The 27,850-nt window shown below is 54.6% G+C and overlaps 8 protein-coding genes across 9 annotated transcripts; 3 read left to right on the top strand and 5 right to left on the bottom strand.

The window, feature by feature from the left end:
* Positions 1-232: 232 nt before the first annotated feature.
* Positions 233-1,755, bottom strand: IUM83_06707 (uncharacterized protein; the record flags this gene model as incomplete). Its single annotated transcript, XM_067930937.1, has 3 exons — positions 233-1,325; positions 1,395-1,549; positions 1,645-1,755. 3 exons carry the CDS (start codon positions 1,753-1,755, stop codon positions 233-235), a joined length of 1,359 nt encoding a protein of 452 aa, XP_067789761.1.
* Positions 1,756-2,019: 264 nt separating this feature from the next.
* On the bottom strand, positions 2,020-2,478 carry IUM83_06706 (DNA/RNA polymerase; the record flags this gene model as incomplete). The annotated part of the gene is made up of 1 exon (XM_067930936.1): positions 2,020-2,478. The coding sequence occupies one exon, from the start codon at positions 2,476-2,478 to the stop codon at positions 2,020-2,022; it is 459 nt and encodes a 152-aa protein (XP_067789762.1).
* A 223-nt stretch (positions 2,479-2,701) lies between these two features.
* Positions 2,702-5,314, bottom strand: IUM83_06705 (Retrotransposon protein, Ty3-gypsy subclass; the record flags this gene model as incomplete). Its single annotated transcript, XM_067930935.1, has 2 exons — positions 2,702-4,040; positions 4,815-5,314. The coding sequence occupies 2 exons, from the start codon at positions 5,312-5,314 to the stop codon at positions 2,702-2,704; spliced, it is 1,839 nt and encodes a 612-aa protein (XP_067789892.1).
* Positions 5,315-7,132: 1,818 nt separating this feature from the next.
* Positions 7,133-8,515, top strand: IUM83_06704 (uncharacterized protein; the record flags this gene model as incomplete). Its single annotated transcript, XM_067930934.1, has 3 exons — positions 7,133-7,879; positions 7,965-8,146; positions 8,224-8,515. The coding sequence occupies 3 exons, from the start codon at positions 7,133-7,135 to the stop codon at positions 8,513-8,515; spliced, it is 1,221 nt and encodes a 406-aa protein (XP_067789763.1).
* A 5,255-nt stretch (positions 8,516-13,770) lies between these two features.
* On the bottom strand, positions 13,771-20,826 carry IUM83_06703 (RxLR effector candidate protein; the record flags this gene model as incomplete). 2 transcript variants are annotated; one of them, XM_067930932.1, is made up of 3 exons in its annotated part: positions 13,771-13,881; positions 17,275-18,353; positions 19,683-20,826. In XM_067930932.1, 3 exons carry the CDS (start codon positions 20,824-20,826, stop codon positions 13,771-13,773), a joined length of 2,334 nt encoding a protein of 777 aa, XP_067789890.1. The 2 variants fall into 2 exon arrangements, with proteins under 2 accessions (XP_067789890.1, XP_067789891.1); XM_067930933.1 differs by lacking the exon at positions 19,683-20,826 and having other exon boundaries at positions 17,275-18,339.
* A 1,466-nt stretch (positions 20,827-22,292) lies between these two features.
* On the top strand, positions 22,293-24,400 carry IUM83_06702 (putative 4-coumarate-CoA ligase; the record flags this gene model as incomplete). The annotated part of the gene is made up of 5 exons (XM_067930931.1): positions 22,293-22,761; positions 22,851-23,073; positions 23,158-23,470; positions 23,533-23,763; positions 23,831-24,400. The coding sequence occupies 5 exons, from the start codon at positions 22,293-22,295 to the stop codon at positions 24,398-24,400; spliced, it is 1,806 nt and encodes a 601-aa protein (XP_067789758.1).
* A 911-nt stretch (positions 24,401-25,311) lies between these two features.
* On the top strand, positions 25,312-26,025 carry IUM83_06701 (uncharacterized protein; the record flags this gene model as incomplete). Its single annotated transcript, XM_067930930.1, has 1 exon — positions 25,312-26,025. The coding sequence occupies one exon, from the start codon at positions 25,312-25,314 to the stop codon at positions 26,023-26,025; it is 714 nt and encodes a 237-aa protein (XP_067789759.1).
* Positions 26,026-26,645: 620 nt separating this feature from the next.
* Positions 26,646-26,930, bottom strand: IUM83_06700 (uncharacterized protein; the record flags this gene model as incomplete). The annotated part of the gene is made up of 1 exon (XM_067930929.1): positions 26,646-26,930. The coding sequence occupies one exon, from the start codon at positions 26,928-26,930 to the stop codon at positions 26,646-26,648; it is 285 nt and encodes a 94-aa protein (XP_067789760.1).
* Between the last annotated feature and the right edge of the window lie 920 nt (positions 26,931-27,850).

Genomic DNA, 27,850 nt, shown 5'->3' with positions numbered 1-27,850 from the left:
CCTCCAAGGCGGCTGACGGGCGCGTGAAGAGTCTAGCGGGGATCGGTTGTGATCTGTCTGCTCAGATTGCACAACACTGTGCCAATCCCAAACTGAATTAGATTCTCACTAATGCTACGTTCTCTGTGTGTCTGTGTCCTAGCTTGAACTTCGGAGGCGAGCTTCCGGGGGATCGGATCCCACCGGATCACTTCCCCCTCCAGCTTGGTGCGTGAGCATTGTAGACGAGCGGCTACACCGCGGGTGTTGCCTTCTTCCGGCGGCGCTTCTTCGGCACCGGCAACGCGGTAGCGGCCGTCGGCAGGCGGCCAGCCAGCGCGTCCAGGGCCGCCGTCATATGGAGTCTGTCGGGGTCGTCAGGGATCTCATCGACGAAACGGGCGAAGAGGACCGGCACGTCCTCTTTGATGACCTCAGCAGGCTCCCAGGAGGTCTCGACCTCATCCAGCCCAAACCACTTCACTTGCAGTTCCCATTGCTGCGTGTCGGGGCTGAGCCGACACGCACTGAGGGCCTCCACCAGGTGGCCACCTTCTCCATGAATGGCCTGCTCCGTAAGTTCTTCGACCTGGCCGCGCGCAGCCTCACGGTAAAGCTGCAGCCGCGCGGCATGGCGAATGGTGATGGCGTACGACTCGATAAGGTCTTGAACTTCAAACGTGTAGTCGTTGAGGGCCCGCACGATCCTCTTGGGTCCCCGCCAGACCAGCGCCAGCTTGTTCCCGCTTTTGCCCGTGGCCGTCGCGGCCAGGACAAAGTCGCCCTCGGTGAACCGAGGCAGCGTGACACCTTGACGTTGAGCTACACGCTCTCGAGCAGCGCGCTTGCGTTTCTCACTCGCAGCAGTCATCTCAGCATGCATGCCGTCCAGTGCTGCACGCACTGTCTCCAGGTGCTCCCTCACCTGGGTATCGACCCAGTCGACCGTCGTGGTCACCGCTTCTCGGGGGTGCAGAATGCTGGCCAGCTGTGCTCCTCCTGGCAGCGCTGTAAAAGCTGTCAGCGGCGACTTGCCGTTCAGCCTATCGGCCGGCATTTGGTTCAGTGCCCCCTGGACTACTGGTAGCACCCGTGGCCAGTCCTCGACGCGTAAGCGACGCTCACTCAGCAGCGCTTTGACCGCCTTCAAGACCTCTCGGTTCACCACTTCCACAGTGCCATTGGCCCACGGTGTGTAGGCCGTGGTAAAGTGGTGGTGCGCCCCAAGGGCGCGCTGCAGCTCCGCGATGACTTGGTTGCGGAAGTGGGCTCCTTGATCGGAGACCCACTGTCGGACGACACCGAACCGCTTAAACCAGTCCAGCAGCGACTGGTAGACCTCATCACTTGTAGCTTGGACGCAGGCCACCAGCTCTACATAGCTGCTCATATTGTCCTAGAGGACAAGGACGTACTTGAGACCCCCGGCGCCTTCCGCCATCGACAAGAAGTCGAAGTGCAGCTGCTCGTTGGACTTGGTCGCCCGCAACGTCTCGCCCAGCGGCCGGGGGATCTTCCCTGTCGCCGTGGCCATGCAGTGCATGCACTCGCTGACGAACACCGCCACGTCCTTGCGCAGCGAGAGCCACGAGAACAGGTCCTCTAGTGCCCTCGCGGTGGTCTTGGCTCCACGAAGGCCGGCGGCACCAGCATGCGCGACTACACATAGTCGAACTGCAGCTCCACAGCATCCTCGGGGATCCACACGCGCTCGTCCGCCAGCAAGAAAAGCTGCCGGTCATCCGACCAGCACAGCGGCGGCTGGCTTGGCTCCATCGAGTCCTTGGCCCTTCTCGCGAGCTGGGCCGCCCTGATCTCGTCCTCACTGGGCCACACGAAGTCGACAGCCTCGAGTGGGCTGACGCGCTCAACGGCCGCCAGTCTTGACATCCTACCACCGGTTGGCGCTGCCGTAGGCATCTTCGTGGCGCCCCAGCGACTCTGGAGGTCGCCCCACACGTTGGTCTCGCCCGGCACGTGTTCAATAACGTAGGTGAAGCTCAGCAGTGATAGCGCCCATCGCTGCAACTTGTCTGCCTGTTAGCGAGCCATCGCAGTGTCAGGCCCGTACGGTGCGAAGATGTAGACGAGGTTGCGGTGGTCCGTATACAGACGGAAACCACCAGGACGGAGAAGCAGGTACTCCAGCCTGCGCGTCGCCTCCACAATGGCGTACGCCTCCTTCTCGATCGTCGGCCAGCGGCTCGACGCTCCCACAAAGCGCCCACTTAGGAATGCCAGGGGGCGATGGTGCTGCTGCTCCAGTGGCAGCTGGACCTCACCAGGCTCCAACTGCGTAGCCACGGCTCCCCACGAGTCCTGGCTGGCGTCGGTATACAGGCACACCTCAGTTGTCGGGCTCGGGTGTGCCAGCGGTACCATCTTCAGCAGCGCAGCTTTCACAGCGGCAAGGTCCGCGAGCTGCGGGTCGCCCCAGCCGATCTGGTCCAACGGGAACTTGGCGAGCTTGACCTTCTTCCGCGATCCTGCCGCCTTCATCGCCTCCTCCAGTACGGCATACAGGCCGGCTGTGAGTCGGTTGTACTCTGGAATGCTCTGTCACATCCAGTTCACGGCGCACAGGAACTGCTGCAGATCGCCAGCCGTCTGCGGCGGCTGCATCTCAACGAGTCCTTGCACGCGGTCGGGGCAGTGGCGTACGCCAGCAGCGGACACCATCTTACCGCACCACTTGACTTCAACCTCGAAGAAGTCACACTTCTTAGCATGCAGCTTCGAAGAAGTCACACTTCTTAGCATGCAGCTTCAGTACGTAGGCTTCACACCTGGCCAGCACCTGGTCCAGCAGCCGCAGCAGCTCGTCCTCGTACTCGGCGTAGCCTAGGATGTCATCTAGCCAAGCTAGGATGCCGTTGCCCAACAGGTCGCCGAAGATCTCCTCGACCACTCCCTGGCAGTACGCCACAGCGTCGGTGGCACCCATCGGCACGCGCGTCGGCGTGTACATGCCGCGGTGGGTGATGAATGTGAAGAGCTCCTGCGAGTCCTCGTCCAGCGGCAACTTCCAATACCCTCGGAACCAGTCCAGGGCAAAGAACACCTTGGCTCTTTCCAAGGCGCCGAGGACGACCTCCAGCACGGGCATGGGCCACGACATAGCCTCCGTGCGCTCATTGACGCCTCTGGTGTCAATCGTCATTCGTGGGTCGGCCGTCGGATCCGAGTCCTGCTCCTTCTTGCGGACAATCCGCGGCGCCGACGCCCAACGGGAGCGGTGGTTCAGAAACACCAGCCCGAACTCCAGCAGCTTGGCCGTGTGGCGGTCAAGAAACGCCCTGTCGTCCGGTGAGTAGCGCCTTGGCTGCGCCTTCGTGGGCTGCGCGTTGACCTTCACGCGCATTTGCAGCAGCGCCACTTTCACCGGCGGGTCGCGCCCAAACTCCAGACGAAAGCTGTCCTGGCGTCGCAGCAGGATTTTCCGCAGTCGCTTGACCCCCTTCACGGACAGACCCTTCGCTCGCGCCGCCGCGAGCTTCGAATCCAACATGTCGTGCACGGCTGAGGAGTCATGCAACCGCAGCGATGGCAACGCCGTGCGGGTCTCGTGTCGCTCTACAGAATCAGCGTTCTCGGTGGCCGCCGCGTGGGCTCCTGCTGGTACGCGACTCAAACGCGAGTAGCCGCCAAGCGTCTTGAAGGCCAACACTTGAGCACCACTTGAGGACAGAGGCAACTGCCAATAAGCGGGCGTGAGGTTCTTCGTCTTGAAGATGGTCTCCGGCGAGTCTATGCCGCCGTGCACCGTGTCGCTGCCACCCCAGTCCTGGTCGGTAGGCGCCATGTTGTCCACGAGTCCCTCGAGGGCCATTGTGTCCAACGCGATGTCTCTCGCGCGCGTCTGCATCCGGCACATGCGCTGGCGCGCCGTTGTCTCCGTGTCGTCCCCCACTTGCTGTTTGTCACCAAGCTCCCACTCCGACTTAGTGCCTCGGGCACGCACGAGCAGCTCGTCGGCCGAGTAGCCGAGCACGGTCATGATGGGCCGCCCCAGCGTGAAGTCCAGCGACGTGTTGCCGTCTTCCACCAGGCAGGCCAAGTTCCTTAGCATCAAGGGTCCGGCCGACGCGGCCAACTCCACCTCGCGGAACGTTACTGCCAGGTGGACGACGAAGTCCTTGCCTCCGATCGGCGACAGTGTGCGAGGCGGAATGTCCGCCAAGAAGACCGGTGTCCCGCGGGCCTTGATGGCGTCCACGACACCCTGGGCGACCAACGACTCGTCGGCCCCCGTATCGAGGAGGAGAGCGTGGTCTTCCAGTCCATCCACTCGCGCTTCAACTGCGCCTGATGGCTCTGTCGCTGCCGCAGCTTCATGGCCAGGCTCGGCCACGGTCTCGACTCGACGCAAGGTAGTTGTAGGAGCCACACGCCGCGCGCGCAGTTCCGCCAGCAGGCGTTCGGCCTCGCCGGGTTGGGTATCTGGGCAGCCCAGGACTTCATGCTGCGTCGAGCCACACTTGAGGCAGGCGCCGCGAGGTCGTGCGGCGCCGTCCAGCTCTCCTTGTCCGACAGGCGGGCCTCCAGCTCTGCCACCACAACCACCTGCGCCTCCACGGCCACTCCGACCACCTCCACGTCCGCCGTTGCTGCGTCCACCGGTCCGGTTATTGGCGTCGCCACCGGCTTGACCACTACCACCGGACTGCCCGGCGCTTGTATCGCCACCTCCACGACCTCCGCCGCTTCGCCCGCCAGAGTGGGCAGCGTTGGTGCGACCGCCGCCCCGCCCGCCAGGACTGCTAGTGCTGGAGCGGGCAGCATCTTCGGCTGCCTGCTCCCAGGTCATGAAGCCCCGCATGAGCTCCACGACGTACTTGCAGAAGCCGATGGCGTCGTTCTTCAACGGTTTGAACTCCTGCAGCGTCAGCTTGGTCGCCACGACTTCCCGGAAGCTCACGGGTTCGAGAGCCTTCGTCAGGTAGCCGACCAGGCGGCGCTGCTCGTGCTTGAACGCCAGGTCCGTGACGTTGAAGCGGTTGGGGATGGCCTCCATGTCGGCCTGCAAGTGCATCATGCGACTCTCAGGCTCCGGCCACTTGGTCTGCATCTTGAGGGACTTCATGGCCGTGTCGATCGACGCGTAGTCCACGAAGGTAGGCACCAGAGCCTGGCAAAAGTAATCCTTCCACTGTTCCTCCGTGATCGTCTCGGGCGAGGCTCCGCTGAACTCCCACCGAGCGATCATGCGCCGCGTATCTGTCTCGATACACGCGCTGACGGGCATGGCCAGCGCTGCTGTCCATTCCGTCTGCAGCGCGTTCACCTTCACCAAGTAGCCCTCGTACTTGTAGATGAAGTTGCGCCGATCTTGCATGGTGCGCCCCGAGTACATCGGGGGCTGCGGCAGCGCCGGCGCCGCCGCGATCCTTCCATCCCTTGGTCCTTGCCTCGGACTCGCCGTAGGCATCTCGGCGTCACTCGCACCGTGGCCTTCGTCGTCTCTGCGCTCGAAGGGTTGGGGATCAGGATCTCCAGGTCTGCCGGACACGAGGGGGACGGTGCGCTGTCCAGCCGCATCGCCGCCGTACGTTCGGCCAGCCGCTCGTCCGAGTCGGCCATCTTGTCACGTGTGTCTTCGAGTCACGCGGAGTCTGCGCCTGCGCAGCACAGTAACTAAAGTCGACTTTGATCTGTCTGCTCAGATTGCACAACACTGTGCCAATCCCAAACTGAATTAGATTCTCACTAATGCTACGTTCTCTGTGTGTCTGTGTCCTAGCTTGAACTTCGGAGGCGAGCTTCCGTGGGATCGGATCCCACCGGATCAGGTTGCACAGTGCGCACTCCGCGTGCGTAGGCTGCGGGTTGGAGGAGCTGATGTACTATGTATACTCGTCGTCATCTTTAAAATATCCAATCAATAATACCCATAAATTTATTATCCCACCACACATTTCTAGAATCCTCGAACGCTGGGCATCCACGCCATTCGGCCCTGTCTTCCGCATTCCTCTCTATAGTGATGTCTGTAATTGTATCTGCTTAAATAGTACCATTGTATTGGTACAGTGCCTACAGTAATTAGTATGGGCTCAAATTTATTGTGAAAAGCCCTCAGAATGTCTAATTGGATAGTAAATCGGCTGATTTAGTGCCTTATTTAGAGACGGGAACCCTTATTTATTTCGACCCATCCCTTATTTAGAATTGGGTACCCCTAATTATAATCGGTCTTATGCAGCATCGCGTCAAAGCTATTTTAGAGTCGGAATCGATTTGGTCTCTAAATAGGCTGAAATGTCAGCTCCAACCTCGGCATTCCGAGGAATGTAATGTAATGTAATGATTCCGAGGAAGTCCGCACAAATAAATCCACCGAGCAAGCGGCTATGCAAACACTAGCCAAGATATCAGTCAAAATAGGAGGAATCAACAGGACGAGCAGAACCAGCGTCCGTGTCGAGGATGCGGAGTTTCGCTTCGACCCAGAGGGCAGCTTTGATGACCTCTACGCGAGAGCGGAAGAGCGCATCGTAGCCGCGCTAGCTGCTTTCGATATTAGAACGTTGCGCCCTGATACTAATCTCTACGCTAAGCCAAGTCAAGGCGCCACTCAGCAGGGCTGGGTGGCTTTAACTGAGTCAAATTGGACTGCCGTTGTGGCCACGATCCGATCCTGCGGCATACATCGTGTCTCCGCTGTCTCTCTCCCTCATCAATCTGTTCTGACAAGATGGCTTTAGAGCCGAGTTTCCATCTCCTATTTAAGCGGACTTACTCAGATTAGTACCCACATTAACTTCCTACTCAGTACAAATTACCACGTATCGTTTTTGCTCACAGCCCTGACTTACAGAGCTATACGGAGTGACAAAATCACCGGTTTTCACAATACAACCTAGCGCTAATACTAGACCACTTGAACGGAGGCAAGACTGCATGTAGCCTGAACGCGGAAATAATCCGCGGTTGTCGCTGGAGTGATCAGATAGATTTGATTTGAGCACAGGTAATTCAACATCACAGTCCCTTCAAGCGGCTGTTGAACCGAACCGAACGAATAATATTCAGCAGGTATTTCGAATGGAGAATAATGGCGCATCCACATAAGGACTCTGGATAAAATCCAGAGAACAGAGACAAGTTGAAGCTTTGTGGTTGATGATTGAAAGGTCATTCCCCCACTTCGAACATGAGGATCGCAAACTCGTGCGCTCAAGATCTGGTGGTGCGCGCAAAGGGAACGGGGGCCGTGGCGCAGCTGAGGCAGATCGTTCAAGAAGCTCGCGACCAGGACGCCCAGCTGTTCCACTATGCTGCAGCGATTGGAGACCGTGAGTTTTTCGGCGTCGTTTTGTCCTTCGTGCCCCTGGAGACGCTGGTGGAGGAGCTGCAACGTCCGAACCAGAACGGGATGACACCGATCGACTGTGCCAAAACCATGCACCCATCACTGGCAACTGACATCGAGGCCTTCCTGCTATCCCGCGGACTTGACTCGAAATCACGTCCCCCATCAGCACAGGCCATCTCAATCCCAACGGTTTCTCCCTATTCAGTTCCTGCGGAAGTAGAAGGAGGGGGGAGAGATTCAACTTTGCAGCGAGTCGTGGTCGGCTCCAGTCGGTACTTGGCTTGTTCAAAAGTTGCCTCGACGGTCGGGGAGACGCTGCGAGCAAACGGAATTTACTACGCAGCAACCAGAGCGGTTTACGTCAGGCACGTGCGGTCCGACCAACTTACTGAGCTGGCAGGATACGGCAATAAACTGCTGGCGTTCCCCGAGTCGGACGAGAAGTTTGGGCTCGTGTGGACTGGGTCCAAGATCGCCGACCTTGCTCAAGAAGAGCATTTCCGCGCCGCATTCAAAGTCTACGCTCCGTGTACGAGCGCCAATCAGCAACTTGTACCAGGGATGTCGGTTCTTCTCGACCTTGAGGTACAGTTGTGCTTGCGTAGATATTTGTTTGTGTCGGAGGTTGTCAGATCTCAGCTAGTGCTTGCGTATTTGGATGTGTATGTAGAACTTGTCGCCTACGCCATCAGCTGAAAAAAAATTGATCCTTGTGCGATATCTCCCATCGCCCGGGATTGTGGACACAAATACGAGAACCCATCATAACGTATGTGTCAGTGACTCTGGAGTGCGCGTGTCGGATAAAGGGTACATTGATGACGACTTTCTCAAGGGTTTTCGCCGCGGATGGTTTGTTTTGTCGGGTGTTGTATGCACTGCGGCTAGCTTAAAGATTAACTACCACCCTGTATTTATATTTACTGTAGGTATGACGGGGTCTATTACCGGACGGTTGGCGATAGTCCTCACAGATTCCTCTCGGGTGGCAATGCAGGGAATCCGTACAAGTTCAACATTCGGGAGGAAGACGATTTAGGCTATGATAACAAACGCGTGATGATCAAGCTGCCTGATGAGGGGGTCGTGTTCTGCCGTGGGGTGGGTGGCAACCCCAAGAATCCGGAGATGGCATGCGTGCTGTTTGACAGTAAAGGCAACGTTCGCGACCGACACGGTTATCAAGGAAACCTGGGCCGCTGGAATGACATCTTTCAGTAGTAGGCGTGTTTGTATGTGGGTTTGCTACAACAACCTGAGTTTCTTGAAAACAGCAACATTTATTTGTTAGCAACGCAAAAACATGTGGAATTGGATATCTCTAACAGCGTAGCGTCCCATTTAGTCAACTTCATTTTTTTTCTTCTTCAAACAGCGTAGCTGCAACACCATTCCACACTGTTTGTCGTAGAAGTTGAAATCGATGTAGGACAGGAGTCCAGGGTGGGTAGCGCTGCGTGTTACGCGAATGACGTCGGCTGCACTTGTTACGTCGGCTTCGTCGGCGTACGCCCGTACGGCGGGGTCGATCGTTTCTTCCACTCACCAGGATCCTTTGCTTCCGATAGCTTTTCATTTGGGTTGGCTGACGACCCTCCGAGGCCAGATGACGTCCTACGGTAGCGATAACCAAGATCGTCACGAGGCTCATGATGTAGGCTGTTGGTGCAGATCATTAGCTGCTGGTGGACAGAGACGTAGGGAGCTGAACCGAGTCGGTGAATTAAAGAATGAGAGCCTTGGTTTCATCCGACAGGTTCTAGTCAGTGAATTCATTCACGAGAACGAACGTAAGAAACGGACGATAGCGTGGTTTCTGTTGGACGTCGTTAGCTACATCTAAGTAATGTCAATACTGAGAAACGAAACCATCGTAAGCACCAAGGGCCTTTGGTTAGACATAAAAAAAGGGGGGGGGGGCTCTGTTCTAGTCTATCGGTAATGAAATCATTAACCCGTATCCTCGACAATGGATCACTGTCAGCAAGGGAGGTAAAGCGTTCATCATAGAGATAAGTTATAGTTCAGCTGTATGCGAGGATGGAAGTAATTAAGCTTTCCGGAGATGAGTCCATCAGATATCTGCATACGATACGATGATGTCGATGGGTGATCAGAGTATTGAGGCAAGCCGATATCACAGAAAGCTCGGTAAAGTTGCGAGTAGTTGTTCGGGTAGAAACTACTTCGAAGTATATGACAGGGTTCAGCCGTGCGTATTTTGCTCCTTCGGTGCCCTCAAAGTTATGACCACGTGAAAGACCACCAAAACAGCCAGTGGTAGTCCGCAAATATACCGTAAAAATGTGCTGAGCAGTGTTAGGCGCCTCATCACCCTAAATAATGTTTAAGCAGTACGAGCGCACAACTTTAATTTAAAAAAGTTCGTGCGGACTCTACAATATCTGCGTGCAGTAAAGTCGATGAAGCCGTCACGTACCGGAAAATTCGTGATCAGTGCGTACAATTCGTGCCGGTGACCTGGCAGCTAGACCGTAGTGGTAGGTTTGTTGCACTTCAAGGTGATACGGCTACTGGTGGTGCCGAGAGTAATGGAGTGACATTCCCGACGCTGCAAGAGTTGATTTTCAGTGTCAACGTGCTAAGGTTCCTCTTCCCACAAACGCCGAAGGATACAGCCTTCACGCGGCAAAATTAGGTGCGATTGAATATCCAAGTTGTGGAACAAACGAACTATGGAAATGCGAATTCGCAGTTCTATACCAGTCTGCTTCTGCTGCTACCTTCGCGATGGTTGGTCCTGAAGATAACTACAAATTGTGGACGTGATGAGATCGCCATTCAAGATAGGGCGGTAGAGCTCCAGGTAAGTTTTGAGTGCAGGATCGTCCGGCATTAAATTGTAGCGGTACAATACAATCCACCGCAGCGTCATAGACGTGGTGTTACCGGTGTTTGGATCTCTGACGGGCTTGACCGTAAGAGCGCACATAACGTCCTGCAATCGATTCGTGGGCACTGGATACAGCGGGTCTTCGGTGATAGCGTCCACAGAAATCATGCCACAATACGGTGTCAGCTCGGAACATATGGCATAATTTCCGGTCGCAGGCAGCCCAGTTCCACCAAGGTTTATTCGCAAATACGCCACCGGCGACTCGACGCGGTTAAGCCTTTTTTGCGTTGCGTCGATACCAAAGTGACGTTTCATCCAAGCAGGAATCGTATTGAAGAGCATCTTCGCAGCCGCATAAACCTCCTCCAGCGATGTGTGGGGGACATCCGACACGAACACGCTCGTCACGAGCGTGCAGTCTTTGGAACCGGTGATGTCGATACGGGAAAGTGGCATCATCAACTTCCGGTTTAGACCTGCTCTCTGTTTCGCGAGAGCCTCGGCGATGACCAATTGCGAGAGATTATCCACAATAGACGGAATCGTCGCAAGAGATCGCCTATTGTGTTCCATCAGTACTCTCTCACGTTCCTCTTCTTCGCCGCCTAAACGAGTGCCAAAATGTAGCTTCTTCAGTATGTCTTCTCCATTTGAATGTAGGGGGCTACGCAGCACAGCCGTCTGGAGTGAAGCTAGCAAAACTTGCTGCCGTTGTAGTATCGCGAGGAGTTCTTCTCGGGCTATGTCGCTTTGTTTGGCGGCGTATTTCTCAAAAGCACAACGTTGTGCTGTGATCCGAGTTCGACTGTCGGGTATTTGCTCGGTCCACTTGGACTGGAGACCGTGTAGCTGGTATTCCATGGCCATAACCTGCGTTCGCATCATGCACAGCTTGTGCCTGATGGTTAGTCTAGGCTTGCTGCATTCCAGTTCGTCGGATTTTCGAGTTGATGGAGGGAGGGAGAGGATAAACCAGTCGTCTTCGGGTTTCTGTCGGCGCTTCTTAGTTCCACGAGTATTTGTGCTTTGTTCAGGGTAGGCGTGGGCTCTTTGAGCCGATTTCTGAGGTGGTGCCGCGGCCATTGGAACTGCTTTGATAAAAAAAAAAAAAAGTATCGATCTGTTTGTGTCACGTTGACGAGTGGGCGACTTGTGGTGCACGATCACAACCAACCAACTACATGCAGTGGTTGCGCTGTTGAGGTTGTGTTCGTGAGCACTGACAAAAAGCGTATGGATTATTAATACACGTACCTGTCATGTGGTCGTGTCGTGCTAGCGTTTGAGCTGTGCAAGCACCACGTGATTAGGATGGAGGAGTGACTTTAGCGCAGTGTTGAGTGCCATAGTGTCAGCATTGAGTGGTAGTCGGGCCATTATCTGGCTGTAAGAGGGAGAGAGGCGAGGTGCAAACCGCCTACAATAATATAGAGCAGAAGTACAGATATACTCTGGAGTAGCAAATTCTAAGAGTCCTGAGTCAGGACTCAGGACTGTCCTGACCATGAGCTCCAACAAGAAACAGACGACGGTGCCACCAAAGTGCAATGGGGATAAGAGGCAGGGAACTATGGCTGGCCCGAGTAAAATCCGAGGACGAGCTCTTTTGTTTGCATCAGACCAAGCGCGTCTAGACTTGGAACATTTACAATTAGGAAAAGTGTCAACCAAACTAATACAGTGCCTCGAGATGTTATGATAATACGCTCACTCTCGTCTTTTTCAACCATTTGGGGATACCTGGATGGATACTAGTATAATGGTATTCACTCAGATACGGTAATTCCTTGACAGATCTACAATGAAGTCAGACACAAAACACCGCGTTAAATGTACTCGCTCGATACAACAGGTGGATCTCTTACCTTTAACCCCCCAGGAAAAAGCGACGTTGTTTTCGTCTTCACGCTCAGATTCTATGCAATCCTGTTGACGGCACCTTGAACCATCTCCCGATCGTTTTGATACGCCTCCGTCTTCGATTTTGCTTCTTCATCGTCTGTACGACGGGAAGATTACAACTGCTGCTTCTGTCTTCGGTATCATAAACAGGTTCGCTACGTTCTTAGTAGAAGTGTTTACATTATTTTCAATCGCATCGACCTTCGAATACGATGTTCGCCGACGAGGAGTTGCGGCGCTTGTCTTCAGAATTTTCCTCGGTGTCTCGCGCATGTTGGCGCTTCCGAGGGTCACCGCTTTCATTGTTTATGGCCTTCTCGCGCAGTTTATCAATTTCGCGAAAGCCAATGTTCCCGCTTGGATCATCCAGTCCACTGCAATTGAAGAAGCACTCTTCTTCTGTGAATTGAATCTGTTTGGCGCGCTGAAGGTTCAAAGTTTTCTGACGCTGCTCGACCAGTTTCCACAAGAAACAGCATTTATGTATCAGCTACCGGGCTCTTTGTTCTCGACAAAGATGAACCACGCCTGAAAGCGAGAGCAAATCCCTGGCTGTGAGCCAAAACATCGTAAGTGTTGTTGTCCAGCACCTCAATCACCAGCCGAAAACAAACAATGGTGTGTCAGAATTGAGCCCCTCATCGAGAGAACACCCACAAGAAGAAAGTCAGCTTACCGCACAATCTTCTACTCGATAAGGTAGTTGAAGGCTCCGCTCTTCACCTTTGGGAGACAATTTTCCCTAACAAAAACTAATGTTCGTCCAAGTACGTTAGCATGGTTCGGTACAAACGTTGATGCCCCACCAATGGTGGAGCAATATGGCGGACCACCATAGCCTCCTTTAGTAGTCACTGCACCTTCAGCAGTATTTCGATTTATTGAGGCGGTGAAGCAGTATGATAAATGCGCTAAGCCAATGTGAGTTTTATACTTCGATAATCCAATCTTTTGTAGCCTACTCCGAAGCTGGTCGAAATGTCACCGTCAGTCGCAGTAATAACTATCCACAGCAGAAAACTTACCTAGAATTCTGAAGTCAACCTGAACTCTTGGTTCGTTTTCGTGGACAACGTAGCTGTTATTGTAGCTCCCGCAGCAATACCACAATATTGGGGCTTGGGCGACCAAGGCGAGCAGGGACGCTCCACCTTCCCCCACATCAGAGCTCTTAGATTTAGAATCATTAATCAACGAAACCATCGGTGCCGGCGCCTTGACACCCGCGACAAACGATACCCATTTATTTGATGCATTTCGGTGAACATCCATGGCGAAAATTTCCAGTTACTTTGTGGTGTTTCTTGGCGCACCAGACGAGCTGCTGTGACGTAAAATTGCCTTAAATCTCAATTTTTTATCTGCTAACTGTTGCTGCTGCAGTCATTTTCCGTTAACTACCGCATTCTCCCACCCTTGGTTGTAGGTTTGTCTTGTTGGAAGCGACGACTTCCTCCTCTGTAGAGCTCATATCACTTGCGAAATTTAGTGCAAACTGAAACTTCCTGTCCTTCATCACAACCTTTCTCGTCTTGTTGCTCATGATCTTGACCTAGTTGAGCACCTCTCTCGCCGAGTGCAAGTACCCCGCAGCAAGCGGTCTCTGTCCGACAAGTACATCGGAACGGGCAAGGAACTGAGCACGACTAGAATCCAGCTCGACAAGGACCCTCAAAATGCTACCAGGCGTCCAACCTGGTATTGGGTCGCCGTGAACCTACGCCATCATGCGCACGAAGCGCAATACGACCATCTTCTTGGCCCTTTTGGTTCGCTGCTGGTTAGAATTGTCTTCTGCTCCGATGGCCGCCACGCCTTCGTCGGCCTGCTGCAAAGTGCGGACAAATTAGGAAATCCTCAACCCCCATGCCCACGAAATAGTCCTCCGCCTGAGTGCAGCAAATTGGGCCGCAAGCGACGGACTGTTTGACGCGTTATCCTTGAATTCCATCGGAAAATGCGGTGGCACGCTCGCGGTTTTAGCAACCCGACGCAGATGCGAGTTCACGATTGCTTCAATGTTCAAGCCAAAATTGAGGAACATAAGGGCTTCAACGGCGACGAGTCATAGGCGCGGCCCAGCGATAGCAAATTCCGTACTATAAGTGTAGCTTCCGCACGCCATAAACCCAGAGCCATGTCGAAGGCGATGCCGTAGAGTTGACCGGGATCGTGATCAATCAAACCTCCAGCCGTTGAAGTCTAGTTGAAAGAACACGACCTGTAGTAACAACAAAACGATTAGTTCGCCAAATGCAGTGCGACGATCGAATATTTGCTCGCACATGAGGTCAAGATAGCACCGTCGTCTCCGTGGACCTCAACACTACAACACTTTATTGCTTTGCCTTTGCTTTGAAACTCTACCTTCTTAAAAGAAAATGTTGTTTCATTAGGCACGCCCCATTCGTCTTCCACACTGCATTTCCTAACTTTCTCCAATCACCTCCTGCAGCCATTTTCTCACATGCAAAGGTGAATTCTCACAAGGAACTCCGCTTCGAAATCCACTTCGCTAAGCGTTGCTGCTGCAAATGAGTCCCGCACGAGCGCCCAACGACATTGAGATCGAGCGGAACGTCTCTGCAACATCTGCACCTGTCATGGCTTCGTACACATTTCCTCCCAACTTGTCCGCGAGATCCGCCACCCCCAACTCGCTCACTCGCCCGTATCCCACCACAAATGAGCGCAATCCTGTCATTGCATAACGTTGTCGAATATTTCTCGCTAGTTCCAACCCTTTCTTGCCATCACCAGGACGGCCATCCGTGAAGAAAATCAGGACGGGCTTGTACAGGTCCAGGTGGGTCCTCGAAATGATGCCGTTCGCTGGCCGCAAACCATGCGCATAATTCGTCCCACCACCGCCGAATTTGACATTTCTTGTGATTGCATTCTCGATTTTGGCACGTTCGAAGGCGATGACACCTTTGTCTCCGAAGGTAACCACCGAAACAACGTCCTGGGTCGCCCCCCTCGCAATTCGGCTCCTCAAGTACTCACGAACTCCATTCAGTAACTGCTTCCAGGGCTCCCCCCGCATCGACCCGGAGCAGTCCAATACAAATATGTGATGCACAACACCCACTGTGGAAGCATGCGAGCACGAAAAGCGGTGGCCGTTGATGTAAGTAAGCCCATTCAACTCCACGAAAGGTTCCGATGCGGCAGGAGCATGCCAAGCAGGGAGATCACAGCCCGACTGCGACTTGCCTCGCTCTTTGTGCTCGCGTGCGATACACAGGTATGGGCACTTGGCGAACAGCACCCGCTCCGCGGCAGATGGACAGGGGTCTTCCCACCCGATAAGTTCCCAGTACTTTGCGTGCAAGATTTCGTCGAGTTCATGGTCTGGACGCGGCTTAACAAGTGCTGTTTGACAGTGCCGACGTTGGTCCAGCTCTCCCTTGTATGTACAATCCTCAGCTTTCTGCTTGTCGCACTGGAGATAGTGAACGTGTCCCCGTCCTGCTTTCGAGCAGTACAAACTACACATTTCAGCGATTCCGCGTTCGCCTGCAGCGTATTTGCGGTCGTCCCACTCGACCACCTCCTCTTTTGTAATAAAATACGTGTTTCCCATGTTTCCGTGGGCGGCAGAATGCATTTCGTCATGACCGGCAGGCTTCTCGCAGTAATACTCGCATGCAACGCACTTTGCTTCGCACCAATGGGTACTTTTCCTTCCGTCAGGCAGTAGCCTCTCGCACGAGTGACTGTTTTGGACGTGCTTCGTTTGTCCTGGCTCCAGTGTAATCGCGCACTTGTTGCGAACCCCCACCATCCGCTTCAAGTCGAAATCGAACTTGTCATACTTCCCCTTGAATCTACCGGTGCCGACGCGGACAAACTTGCTGCAAATTCCTTCCGACTCGCAAAGTGAACTACACGTGTGGGTCGAAGTGCACATGTGTCGTACGCTTCGATTCACCCAGCGTGAGCAGTCCACAGGTGCCAGGCCGTTTTCCTGCGCGAATAGTATCGCAAAGTCCGGTCGGTCGTGAAAATGGTTGTCAACAGCACAACGTTTTCTGCAGCCTTGCATTTCACAGGCGTAAGTGCAATTCGACACCACGCACTTGTGCACAATATGCTCACGCTCGATGCTCTGGACGCATTTCCCAGCACAATTTGTCGCATTGCACCCAGCCCCGCACGCGTGATGCTTCACTGAGCACCGGTGGTCTCCGTCGTGTCCTGCAACCAGCACGCAGATGACTCCGCAATTGAAAGCTTCAACCAAGTTGCACATGGCCCCGCAAGTGTGATCGCCTTTGCCGCAGTTGCATTTCCCCTCATGTCCAGCCTTGCCCGAACAGCGAACCATGGCATCTCGAGATTTATTGTTACGGATACAGTAGTCACAGAAGCTTCGGCACACATGATCAATTCCACAATTATGATTCATATCAGACAAGTGACAAGCTGGGCGCATACACTGGAGTCGGCACTGCGTGCAACGTTGATCGCATCTCGTGAAAAGCGCCTCGAATGGAATGAGATGCGATTGCTCGATCTTTTCCCATTCATCGATGAAGCGTTCAGCTCCCAAAAAATCTTTCATCCAAAGCGCTACCTTAGCTTTTCGGCGACAAACCAGAAATGACATCATAGCGTCAAAGTTGGTGTAGTCGCTCTCGTAGATTCTTTCAAATTCGCATTTCGCTGCCCCCTCCAAGTAACGCTGAAAAAGCGACACGAGCGTCAAGTGAATGGTCTCACCGTCAATATTCTCTTCAGCGCAAACCGAGGGGCCGAAGTCAATACTCTCGTCACTAATTTCATCCAGGGGAACTTGTTGGTTAACGCTTCCCCAGTATTTCACAAGGGCCGTGTGGTCGCGACCAAGTACTTCCAATGACAGCAATGTAGAATCTCGCTCGTGACTCAATGCTGACTGTTTCAAGTACTGCGGCGCATTCTCGTCCTTCGATTGAAATTCCGCGGGAATCAGGCACCCAGTGCGAATAACACCAGGTAGCTTTCGCAGAAGATCATTCATTAGGAGTTTGTCGGACCCCTCATTGACTCCAGTCCAATCCAAAATCGAGATTTTCGCGAGGACCAGACGAATGGTGTCGTGGAACGATCGACCGTTTTTGAATCCGTGCTGTGACCGCCCCGGGTCATTGATTAAATTTTCGACCCAATTTCGCGCGTGAAGAAGAGAATCGTGATATCCTGGGGTTCTAAACGGTGGCGAACAGTTGACTGCCACCTCGCCTGAATACATTTCGGTAACGAAGTTCTGGTCGGGATTAGCCTCCAAAAGTGTTTGGATCTTGCGCTGAAACTCGTAGACCACGCCTCGCCCATCGTCCGGGTTGACGTCTTTCACGCTCATGTACAGCATTCCTTGAAAAAGGTGTTCATTATCCTTCAGAAGACCAATCCCCTTTTGAAACATCGTAAAAAGACCATCAATTTCCTTGTCCATTCGCATTTCCATACGGAAAATCGTAAACATGGACAGCGAAGCGTTCAATATCGCAAGAAAAACATCTTCTTGGTTAGTTCGTTCAATCGACCCCAGACCTTCGAAGTCCAGAATGACAAACATGATATTTTGCATGATGCGCAGCGTCATCCACGCGCCATCTGTGCATCGGTTGCCTGCAATAGCAAACGCCGACCCCGTAAAATGGTTCAGGAAATAGCTCTTACCCGTTGACTGTTTTCCCATGGACGTAATAACGACACATCGTCCTTGCCAGGCACGCAACACCGGAGAGAGCAGACCAAATCGAATGGTTTCAGCAATATCCGCAGCCTCCCATGTCGACAACTCCATCTCAAAGCTATCGGGCGATTGGTCCACACCGTCATTCAGCACTGTTAGTGCATTCGCCTCTGCACGGCAAATCTGGACGGGTAGAAATGTGATCAGCATTTGAACAAACGTCTGCATCGGCTGCACCGCCATGACACCACATAAAGAAGCACAGCGCACGCTGAGGTTTTTGGTTAGATCCAGGCCACTTAACTCCTTGTTGAGCGCCATCAGGTCGCTCATTAGGAATGAGAAAAAATCGTGACAGACTTCGAGAGCCGTACCAGCTTCCTCACCGATCAGACAAGTGATGGGAATGTCCACAGGCGTCGTCGCTCCATCATCTAGCAGGCCGAGAACTGGGAACTTCTCAAACACGTGGTAAAACGTGTACAACCAGTGCTGCTTGCGAAGGCAAACGCCCTTATTTACTTTGGCCTTTGAGGCCTTGGTATCTTCACTCTGCCGAACACGGTACGAACCACTTCTGACACTTACGCAGATGGAGAACATAGATATCTGTCGCGCTACCGGGTCCAGTACAAATACCACGTCATCGATGCATTGGACGCTCACTTGTTCGGACAGGAAGCTCTTTTCTAGCCTCAAATTTGGTAGTTGTCGATAATCATCGCGTGAAATCACTGATAGATCTCCGTTGAAAGCCCCATCGCCAGTCGGCTTTACCGACACCACCCCAACCACGAGATTGTCAGCGAACCCCATAAGTCGGCTACGACAGGCTTTGGTCTCGGAAGTTATATCCTTGGGGGCGTCGATAACCGTAGAAATTTGATCATTCTGGATGTTTACTGTTTGCGATAGACCAGTAGAGTCCGTCACGTACAGCGCATTATCCAGTAAGAATATATCCTTGAATGGCACTCCTGTCAGCGTAAAGCATAAATCGGACTTCACTACTTTTATGCGTTCCATGTTCTTGAATGCCTCGTCGAATTTGTAGATTCCCACTGAGTCCTCGGATAAAAACACAATTACCCGATTCCTAGCATCATAGTCACAGATAGTTACACGCTTTCCGAACGTGCGAACGACTGTCTCTTTTGCCAGCGATGAACGAGAAATATCACAGGCACGAGGGAATTGTAGCAGCTTGACGCACATCTGCTCTTTCCCCACCAGAATCTGCACCGCCGACCGCATTTTAACCGTGAAAGTTGCAATGTGCTTCTCGTTTGGGTTCAAACAGTGCTGGCCGAGAGTCTCTAACTGAGCACTGGTAATTCCCGTTGTCCTATTCCCCAACTTTATGATTTCATTGAACGTGCTGGTCGGCGCGAGCACCTCCCTCGAGCACTGGCAAGAGATGAACCCTTTCCGCGTACTTGCACTGACCCTTAAGAGCAGCCCTTCCTTCGCAAGTAAATCCTTGCGCAACTGCTCGAATTGGTTTTGCCGTATCAGTCTCGAGGGTTCCGAGTTAGCGCGCTGCTGCTTTCGCTTCAGGGCTTCATGCTTGGATGACTTTGCTGCTGCAAGGCTGCTCTCAACTGCCAAATACCATTTTGACTGCAGCTTTGACAAAGGTTCGGCTATCCTCTCCATAAACGAGCATGCCTTTCCGACATCAGAGATAGTTTGCTCGGCTTGGCCAGACTCTCGAGCGGCTTGATCAATCTCGACTTTGCTGGATGTGGCACACATGCCAACTAACTTGCCGAGATCCACTCGTTGGTTCTGAGTGTAAAGCTCAAGTAGAGAAGTCTGGATTTCTTGAAGGCGAAGAGGAATATCCAGCGCCAATCGGGACTTGTGATCAAGCTTCTGGCCACCATTGGATTTGACCCACTCAAGAAAGCGTTTATAACTCTCCAATGATTCTGCACACGCTGTACCAGACGATGCTTTCTCCGACCGAAGCCGAAAGAGAAGGTTCGACGCGCCATCTACTAGCGTGTGTTCTTGCGCGATCTCATCTTCGATGTGCTGCAGAGCTAACTCGTGCTTCTCCTGCTGTTGCTTCTTGTACAGAGTGCGGCAGTTCTTTACCTTTTCTTCAGGCCACATACCAAACTCGCGAAGAATACCCTCACAAAGCTTCGGCGATCGCTCAATAGTTCCACTTAAGTCGATGCGGTATTGTCGTGATTCAGCCTTGAGCCATGATGCAAAAGACACCTGTGATTTTGATGAAAATATTCGCCTGAATGGGTCGCTACGGACTGTTGATTTCATAGTTCGTGTCACTGCAATAGCAGGATAGCTTCCTTTCAGCACGCATGCGCCCGAAGATCCTTCCAAAATGTCTCCCAAGTCCACAAAACTCACGCCCACACACTCTGTTTTGTCTTGCTCGTCATTTTGCTTCTCGACACGAAACGAGACTGAGTACATCGACAAATTCTCGTCCTGCTGCTTTTCGTACTCGACCATAGCGGTTCTCAACTGCTCCAAGTCCGACTCCGACGTGCAACACACGATGTCAGGTGTGAGCACGGTAAGGAATCGCAATACGAAGGCTAGAGTGTCTCGAAGTGCTTCCGGCTCAAACAGTTCGTCTTGAATCCACGAGAAGACGACAAGTCCAGCAATCTCTTCAGCTTTTTCACCCTGCTCGTTATCACCGCATTCAATCTTTGTGCAGTATACCCCTTCTGCGGACTTCGCTACCGATGCTACTAGCTCAGCCGAGCACGCATTCATTGCGACCAGAGTGGCTGACACTTGCTCTTGCTTTCCGAAGACGCCTTTGAGCTTCACTTTACCGCCATTCGCGTCCCCAAACAGATCATTCCGGAGAAAAGGGATGAATTCGTCGTCGAATTCTCCGGTCTGCAGCACGCTGAAGTCGAAGTCCTCGGGGTTCACAGACGACATCATGCCGACGCTGCGGCATAACCGCATTACATCCAGCTCGTCAAGAACAGGCTTGACCACCTCCACCGCGCACTGCGTTTCGCGAATTAATCGCATCAACTGAAAGAGGCCATCACGCTTGCTCTTTCGATGCAAGTGGCCGCCGCCTTCAGCAGCGTCCATCTTTCGCTGGGTCTCCGCTTTGTCTTCACGCCTGCAAATTCTGTTCTGACAGCCAACTTGCGAATCACTTTACTGCGACGTCGTGTTCTTTCAACGAGATCATGCCTAACGGTCGGATGTTTTGCTGGGTGAGGAACCAGGTAATTTTCCGACAGTTGGAACTGCCTCGTCGCTTGAGGCTGTTGAATAGGAATGGGCTTGACGGCGTTTTACCGCCGCCACGCTTTTATACTAGCTCTGGAAGCTGCTGTCGCAGCCATATCCGACCGAAAGTCCCTTGATTTGGCCATCACATGACTTCCACGCGGTTCCTGGTTTAAAAGTACAGCAGCACGCAAAAATTCACCTACAATGTTGTCGACGTAAGAATTCATCTAGTTTTATCATTTCTAGAGGCAGTACAGGAGCACAAATGAAGAACATTTTGCTAGCTGAACTCGTTAACATTGAAAAATCGTCATTCGTGTTGAGAAACTGCGGTGGGCGTAGATCGACAACGGTGTTTGTGTTTGTGTTTTCTTTCATTGATCCGGTTGGTGTACCAACCTACATCGGTGGTGATCGTCCACGGTAAAAAGTGGAAATGTTTTGCCCGTTATTTCAGATGATCAATGACCTAACTATACATTGAAGAAGTAAAAGTACGAGCTCCTCATGTGGCGGAAAAGAAGGTCGAGATAGTAGCCGTAGCGATGCCGGTCTTAGCCTCCTCCTCACCCTTGAGCTGCACTTGGCTCCACGTGAGCCGAAACGTGGCGGTCGAGTGGAGCCTCAAATCAAGGGGGTATCGACCTCTTCAACTTGAAGGGCACTCACGCTGGAGCCACAGGACTCCTTGAGATCGATCAGTCGGACATCAGCGCGATGCGCCGGAAAAGTTGGACCGTGAGGACAACGAAGAGAGAAATCCGAAAATGTCGACATGGTGTCGAGCTCGGTAAAACTATCTCTGCACTGCGTAAAAACTACGCTATTGAGGCCTGTAAACCGTAGACGAAAGCGAATTGGTGCCTGGGTTGCGGTCATCGCCTCGGGCGCAAGCGCCTGAAGCCATTTTCCGGCGATACCGTACGCGTTAAACCGAGGCATCCTTGTACACGCAAGCAGTGCTTACCTGTTGAAGTACCAAAGGTTGGTACTATCGCCAAACGGTCGCTAGCCCTCCTTCCGCTCCACGCCCTCGCTCGCCACTCCCTCCGCTAGTATGCATTCCCATTCCGCCACTCAAGCCGAACAAACGCCTTCGTTATGATCAGGTACGCCTCCACGCTTCAAAACCACCGCACGAAGTCGCCCAATATCACCCTTTGTCCCTCAATAGTACCATCCTTTGACACACCTTTCAACTTCAACATGAACCTACCGGAGGACTCGATAGAGTATCGCCTCGCCTCGCACCATTCTCGCTTCGGTAAGCTCGAGCTCTCATCTCGTCGACTACCCTTCCTCCCTGCGTTCAATCACTCATGCTGGTGAAGCGCGTGCTGCGCCTGGTGGTCCAGCGGCCGGTTCTGCTGCGGCCCCAGCGGGCCAGTCGGGCGCTGGGCGGGGCCTTGGCGCAGCAGCAGCAGCAGCTCTTCGCGCGGGGCATCACGACGCCCAGCCTGCCCAACTTCTCGTCGTCCGCGGCGGCCGAGCACGTGGCCAACCTCCCGGACCCGAGCGAGGCCTTCGACCGCATCGTGCACAAGTCGCCGCACGAGGACATCGAGATCCCGGAGCACACCATTTGGGAGGTGGCGGAGCGCCAGGCCCGCGTCAACGGGGACAAGCCCGCCTTCGTGTGTGGCATCACGCACCAGTCGGTCACGTTCCGCGAGCTATTCGCGGGGGCCAGACGCCTCGCGGCCTCGTTCGCCCGGGAGGGCGTGCGCAAGGGCGACGTCGTGGTGCTGCACTCGTTCAACTGCATCGAGTACCCCGTGGTCGTGCTGGGTGAGATACCTGCACTGTAGCTAGCTAGCTGACACCGACCGAAAGGTTTTCGGTCGACACCTCTAACTATTCAAATGCGTGTGTTGCAGCGCTGACGGGGATGGGGGTGGTGTGCTCGCCGGCGTCGCCGCTGTTCGTGCCGAACGAGTTGGCCTACCAGCTCACGAACTCTAAGGCCAAGTTCCTGGTCACGCACAAGCAGCTGGAGAACGTGGCCGTGGAGGCTGCGTCCATGGCGGGGTTGAGCAATGCCGTCACGTTCACGATGGGAACCACTGAGGCCTCCGAGACGCACGACCTCAAGAGCATCAAGTACGGATTCGAGATGACACACTGTTGTTTTTCGTGTGTTGGAGACTTCGGCATCGCTAACGTTTTCTTTCTTCATTTTTGCAGTGGCATGGCAGCGCAGACCGAGCACGACTTCTTCTACGAGCGCGTGGACCCGAACCAGAAGCTCATGCTGCCGTTCTCGAGCGGAACCACCGGCAATCCGAAGGGCGTGGGCCTTAGCGCCAGGAACTTACTGGCCAACGCTCTGCAGGTCAGCCATGTGGAGCCTGAGGGAGACAACTTTCTGGGACTTGTGCCGTTCTTTCACATCTACGGCATGATGCTCATCCACCTCAGCATCCTCCAGGCGAAGAGTATCGTCATCCTGCCGCGATTTTTGCCGGACACCTTCCTCAACGCGTTGTCCACGTACAAGGTGAGCCTTCGTTCGTCACGTCATTGCGTTGTCACCGCTAACGCTAACGCCGCGTTGTGTAGATTCGCACGGCCCACATCGCGCCGCCTGCAGTGCTGTTTCTGGCGCACCACCCGTTGGTGGAGGAGTTCGACTTGTCGTCGACCGAGTTCGTCGTGTCTGGCGGTGCCCCGATCGGCAAGCAAGTCGAGAGCCTCGTGAACAAGCGCCTCGGTCTCAACGTGAAGCAAATTTACGGGATGACGGAGCTCAGTCCTGCAGTCAACTACGGCGAGGACCACACGCGCAAGCCGGTACGAAGCAGTCTGCGTTCGGGAGCTCGTCGCAATCGGCAGCTAACTCCACTCGTGTCATGGTTAGCAGGGCAGTGCTGGGCGACTAGTGCCGAACACGGAGCTCCGCGTGCGCTGCATGAGCACGGACCGGGACTTGCCGCCGAACCACGAGGGCGAGCTGCTCTACCGAGGGCCGCAGGTCATGCTCGGGTACGAGAACAACCACGAGGCCAACCAGAACATCTTCACCGAGGACGGGTTCCTCCGAACGGGCGACATCGGCTACATCGACGACGACGGTTTCGTGTTCGTCATCGACCGCGCCAAGGAACTCATCAAGTACAAGGGCCACCAAGTCGCGCCCGGCGAGCTGGAGGACGTGCTGAACAACCACCCGGCCATCGCCGACTCCTGCTGCGTACGCGGCCGGAACGAGATGGGTGAGGAGATCCCCAAGGCCTTCGTGGTGCTCAAGCACCCGGACAGCCCCACTCGCCCGACGCCGCAGGACATCATGGACTACGTGGCCGAGAACGTCGCCCCCTTCAAGAAGGTGCGCGAGGTGCAGTTCATCGAGGCCATCCCGAAGAACGCGTCCGGCAAGATGCTGCGACGCCAGCTCCAGGAGCGCGAGAACCGCCTCCACCAGGCGTAAGCCGAGCGAAGACTCGCACTCACCGTATACTGCAAATTGTCGTACATCCATGTTAACTGCGAATGAAGCGTATGAACCAACACATGACTGAACGGAGACCTCCTCGAGGCCATGCGTTGATTATCTTTACAGTTCGCTATCGTACATCTGACTGCTGGCTCTGCTGCTGTCTTGGTTTTCGTGCTGAAGTCGAAGGTCGTCATGTGGCTCAGAAAAAGTAACGGTTTTCCCAACTGGTCGGTCGGCAACAACCAAGTGCTTGTTCTGTATGTCGAGAGGTTTATGCTTGGTCTGCAGATTTTAGTGGCGACCGTGGCGTCCGTGGCGACGCGGGGGTCCTTGCTGCACGACGACTGGCTGCACGTACACGACGCGCTGCTGCGGGGGCGGGCGGCGGTGGTAGTCGTCGCGACGGTTGTTGCCGCCGCCGCAACAGCAGCAAGCGGTGAGCGAGCCGCAGAGGCAGCAGGCCATGTCGTCGCACGGGAGGCAAATGGGGATGCACATGGTGGGTTGGTGGGTGGAGGCTTGATGGCAAATTGAAGAGTGAGGAGGAGCTGCTGGCCGCCGACTTAGCGGAGATGGAACCGCCCGCACCGCATGTCGCCTTGCCGCAGCGCCAGCCGTTCGCGGTCCCGTGGATATTCCGAATGTCCAACGCGACTTTTTCACAAGCCGATCAGATGATTAAAGATGGGCGGGAACGCCGAGCCAGCTAGATAAAGTATCCGGCGGATTTTTGTGTGCGCCACACCGCTGTAAAAGTGCAGCCATTTGGTCCAGCCACCAGGGCTGTGTTGAAGTGGCAAGTGCAGGTTTCTTCGCGGCGCTCGCTGAGTTACCTGCCGGCGCCCTCCGCTTCTGCCAGCAGGTGGCGGCCACCAGCTCAGCCAGTTGCATTGCTTAGGCAGATGCAAACGCGCGGGCTCGTGGCGCGTGGAGCTTCCAGTGAGCAGCAAGCGGCAACACTGGTGGCGAACAGCTACATCGAGCGGCGGGAGGCCTTCGCCTTTCTGGTGCCCAAGACGATGATCGGGCGAAGACGCCGCTGGCGCCAGCAGGAGCGCGAGAAGGCAGTCCGAAACGTCTTCGAAGCGCAGATGCACGCGCGCATGCGGCGCCAGAGCCTCAAGCAGGCGGAGCTGCGTCCGCCCGAGGCGCCGCTGGAGGCCGACTGCGTGACGCTGGACCTCGGCAGCGCGCGCTCCAGAGACACCAGTCTAGGGCAAGGGAGGGAGGCTAGGAAGGTCGTTAAGGGCGACGACAGGTCGGGCCAGTGGGTGCCGCACTCGATCGAGGAGCTGGGGAGCTCCTCCTCTTCCTTCCCCTCTTCCTCGGAAGACAGCGACAATATCTTCTCACCCGAACGGGACGATGACGGCGACGACCTGGTGCTCAAAGTGCCGCAGCCGTTGACTCAAGACGCCTGGTTCCGGCTGGAGAAGCTCGGGGGACTCGATATGACGCTGGCGGTGCCGGCCTTCGTGTACCGGGTCTTTCTGGGCGCGGAGAAGGACTGCAGCGGAGACGCAACGGAGGGCACTCGCGGTGTCTACCGAATTCCAAGGCTGCTGCACAACTCGAGGGTGAACCTACCACCGCGACCGGCACACTACTATCTATGAGCTCACGACGAAGAGCGTAATATAATACTAATACTGAAAGTGCAACAGCTTCCATGTCCTCGATATTGACCAAGGCAACGAGAGGAACTTCCGTGACAGCTCGCAAGTCTGGAGGATCAGAAACGGGCAGTCCACGCGCTCGATTGGAGGGAATCGGCATCTGCAACCACAGTCATCCTGCACCGTGAATGTGCTCCTACCAGGAGTTTTAGAGCAGATTCTGCTCAGCACGCGACGCTGATGTTGACTGGATGAACACTTCCATGCCCGTCGTTCCGTTCGACTCGATCCTCAGCTCACAAGCAATGTGCTTCCAAGTTGGTGGTGTTCCTGACTACGACGTATTGCTCGGTACTTCGAGCCTGTTTTCGTTTTCTTCTTCTTGAACTGCTGAATGCCTGTTGTCAACGAAGCTTGCTCTAGTTAGCGTGGCTACTGCATCACAAGTTGTGAGTCACAATTCGCAGCAGGGCTACGTGGTTTTCAACGCTTTATTTCGTCGCTTCACGGTGTAGTTCCGTTCGAGCTGCTCTAGTGTACACACGGTGGTACGGGCCGATGCTGGTCGGGTCCTGATCGCTTGAGCTCCTTGGCCTCTTCCTCTTTCTAAGCTCGTGTGCTTAGTAGTAGCCGCGGTGGGGCGGCGGAGGAGGCGGGCCTCCCTGGACGACGACGGGGTTCACGTACACAACGCGCTCGGGCGGAGGAGGGCCTCGGTCATGGCGATCACGACCGCCGCCCCCGCAGCAGCAGCAGGCAGTCAGAGCTCCGCACAGACAGCAGTCCAAGTCCCCGCAGCAGTCTCCGCAGCAAGGGCCTCCGCAGTCGCAGCAAGGTCCGGGGCCGCACAGGTCGCAGCAGCCGTCAGGCCCGGGGCCGTCGTCGCAGCAGCATGGAATGCACATCGTGGCTTTGGCTGTCCGGCGTTCAACGCCGTTAGGTCTTTTGGTGGCGGATTGAGGAATGGAGACCAGAGCCTACGAGCCGGGGACGTGCGTGGACAGCTGATGAGGAACAGCTCTCGTGCCGAGGTATGGATTTTCAGCGCTATGCGCCGATCACAAGCATCTGTGACGTGTGCAACCGAGACATGTGCGCGGGTAAAGCAAGTCTGCGCGGTTTTTGCAAGAATGGCCAACGCGGTGCTGGGATGACGGGACACCGAGCGGACTGCAAGTGGCGCTGGCAATCAACTTCAACACGCTTAACAGTCTGCAAGCGTGTCGAGCCTCTAGCCAATGCCCCTGTGCAATGCGGTTAACATCGCATGAGGCGTTGCTACAAATTACGAGCCCGTCGGTGCGCTTGTTATATCTCGCCCTGCCTGCACATTATTTCACGCCATTGGTAAGTTGGGTGTTGCAAAGGTAGCCTTACGTTCGCAGTGCTCGTGAAGACGAGGACGGACAGCAAAATCGTCGTTCGATAGATAACTCAGCACGTAGAAGTCGCTAACGAATCCTGCCTGCTTTGAGGTGTGGACGACACGGAGTTAACAGACAAACTATTCACAACACACTCGGGCATTCAGAACCTTTCTTTCCGTAACTGCTGCCGCTCTCTCGCAGGTAGCAACCGTCCACTTGGACTTCTAATCTAATGCTAAATACTCGGAGTAGTGTACAACCGCACGCGAGTCTTGAGTTTGGGAAACGCGTCGAGTGTTCTTGTGTTTGGGCTTGCAGCGTTTACACTCGGTCATAATAGCCGCCGTGGTGCTGGTGGTGACCGTGGTGCGGGGGGCCTCGCTGCACGACGACAGGATTCACGTACACCACACGGTCCGGTGGGGGCGCGTGGCGGTGGTGGTCGTCGCGACGCCGGT

This window comes from Phytophthora cinnamomi, assembly GCF_018691715.1.
Source record: "Phytophthora cinnamomi strain GKB4 chromosome Unknown Contig50, whole genome shotgun sequence".
In the NCBI taxonomy this organism is placed as follows: Eukaryota; Oomycota; class Peronosporomycetes; order Peronosporales; family Peronosporaceae; genus Phytophthora; species Phytophthora cinnamomi.
The sequence above is the reverse complement of the archived record's forward strand: the minus strand, read 5'-3'. Positions and strand labels throughout refer to the sequence as shown.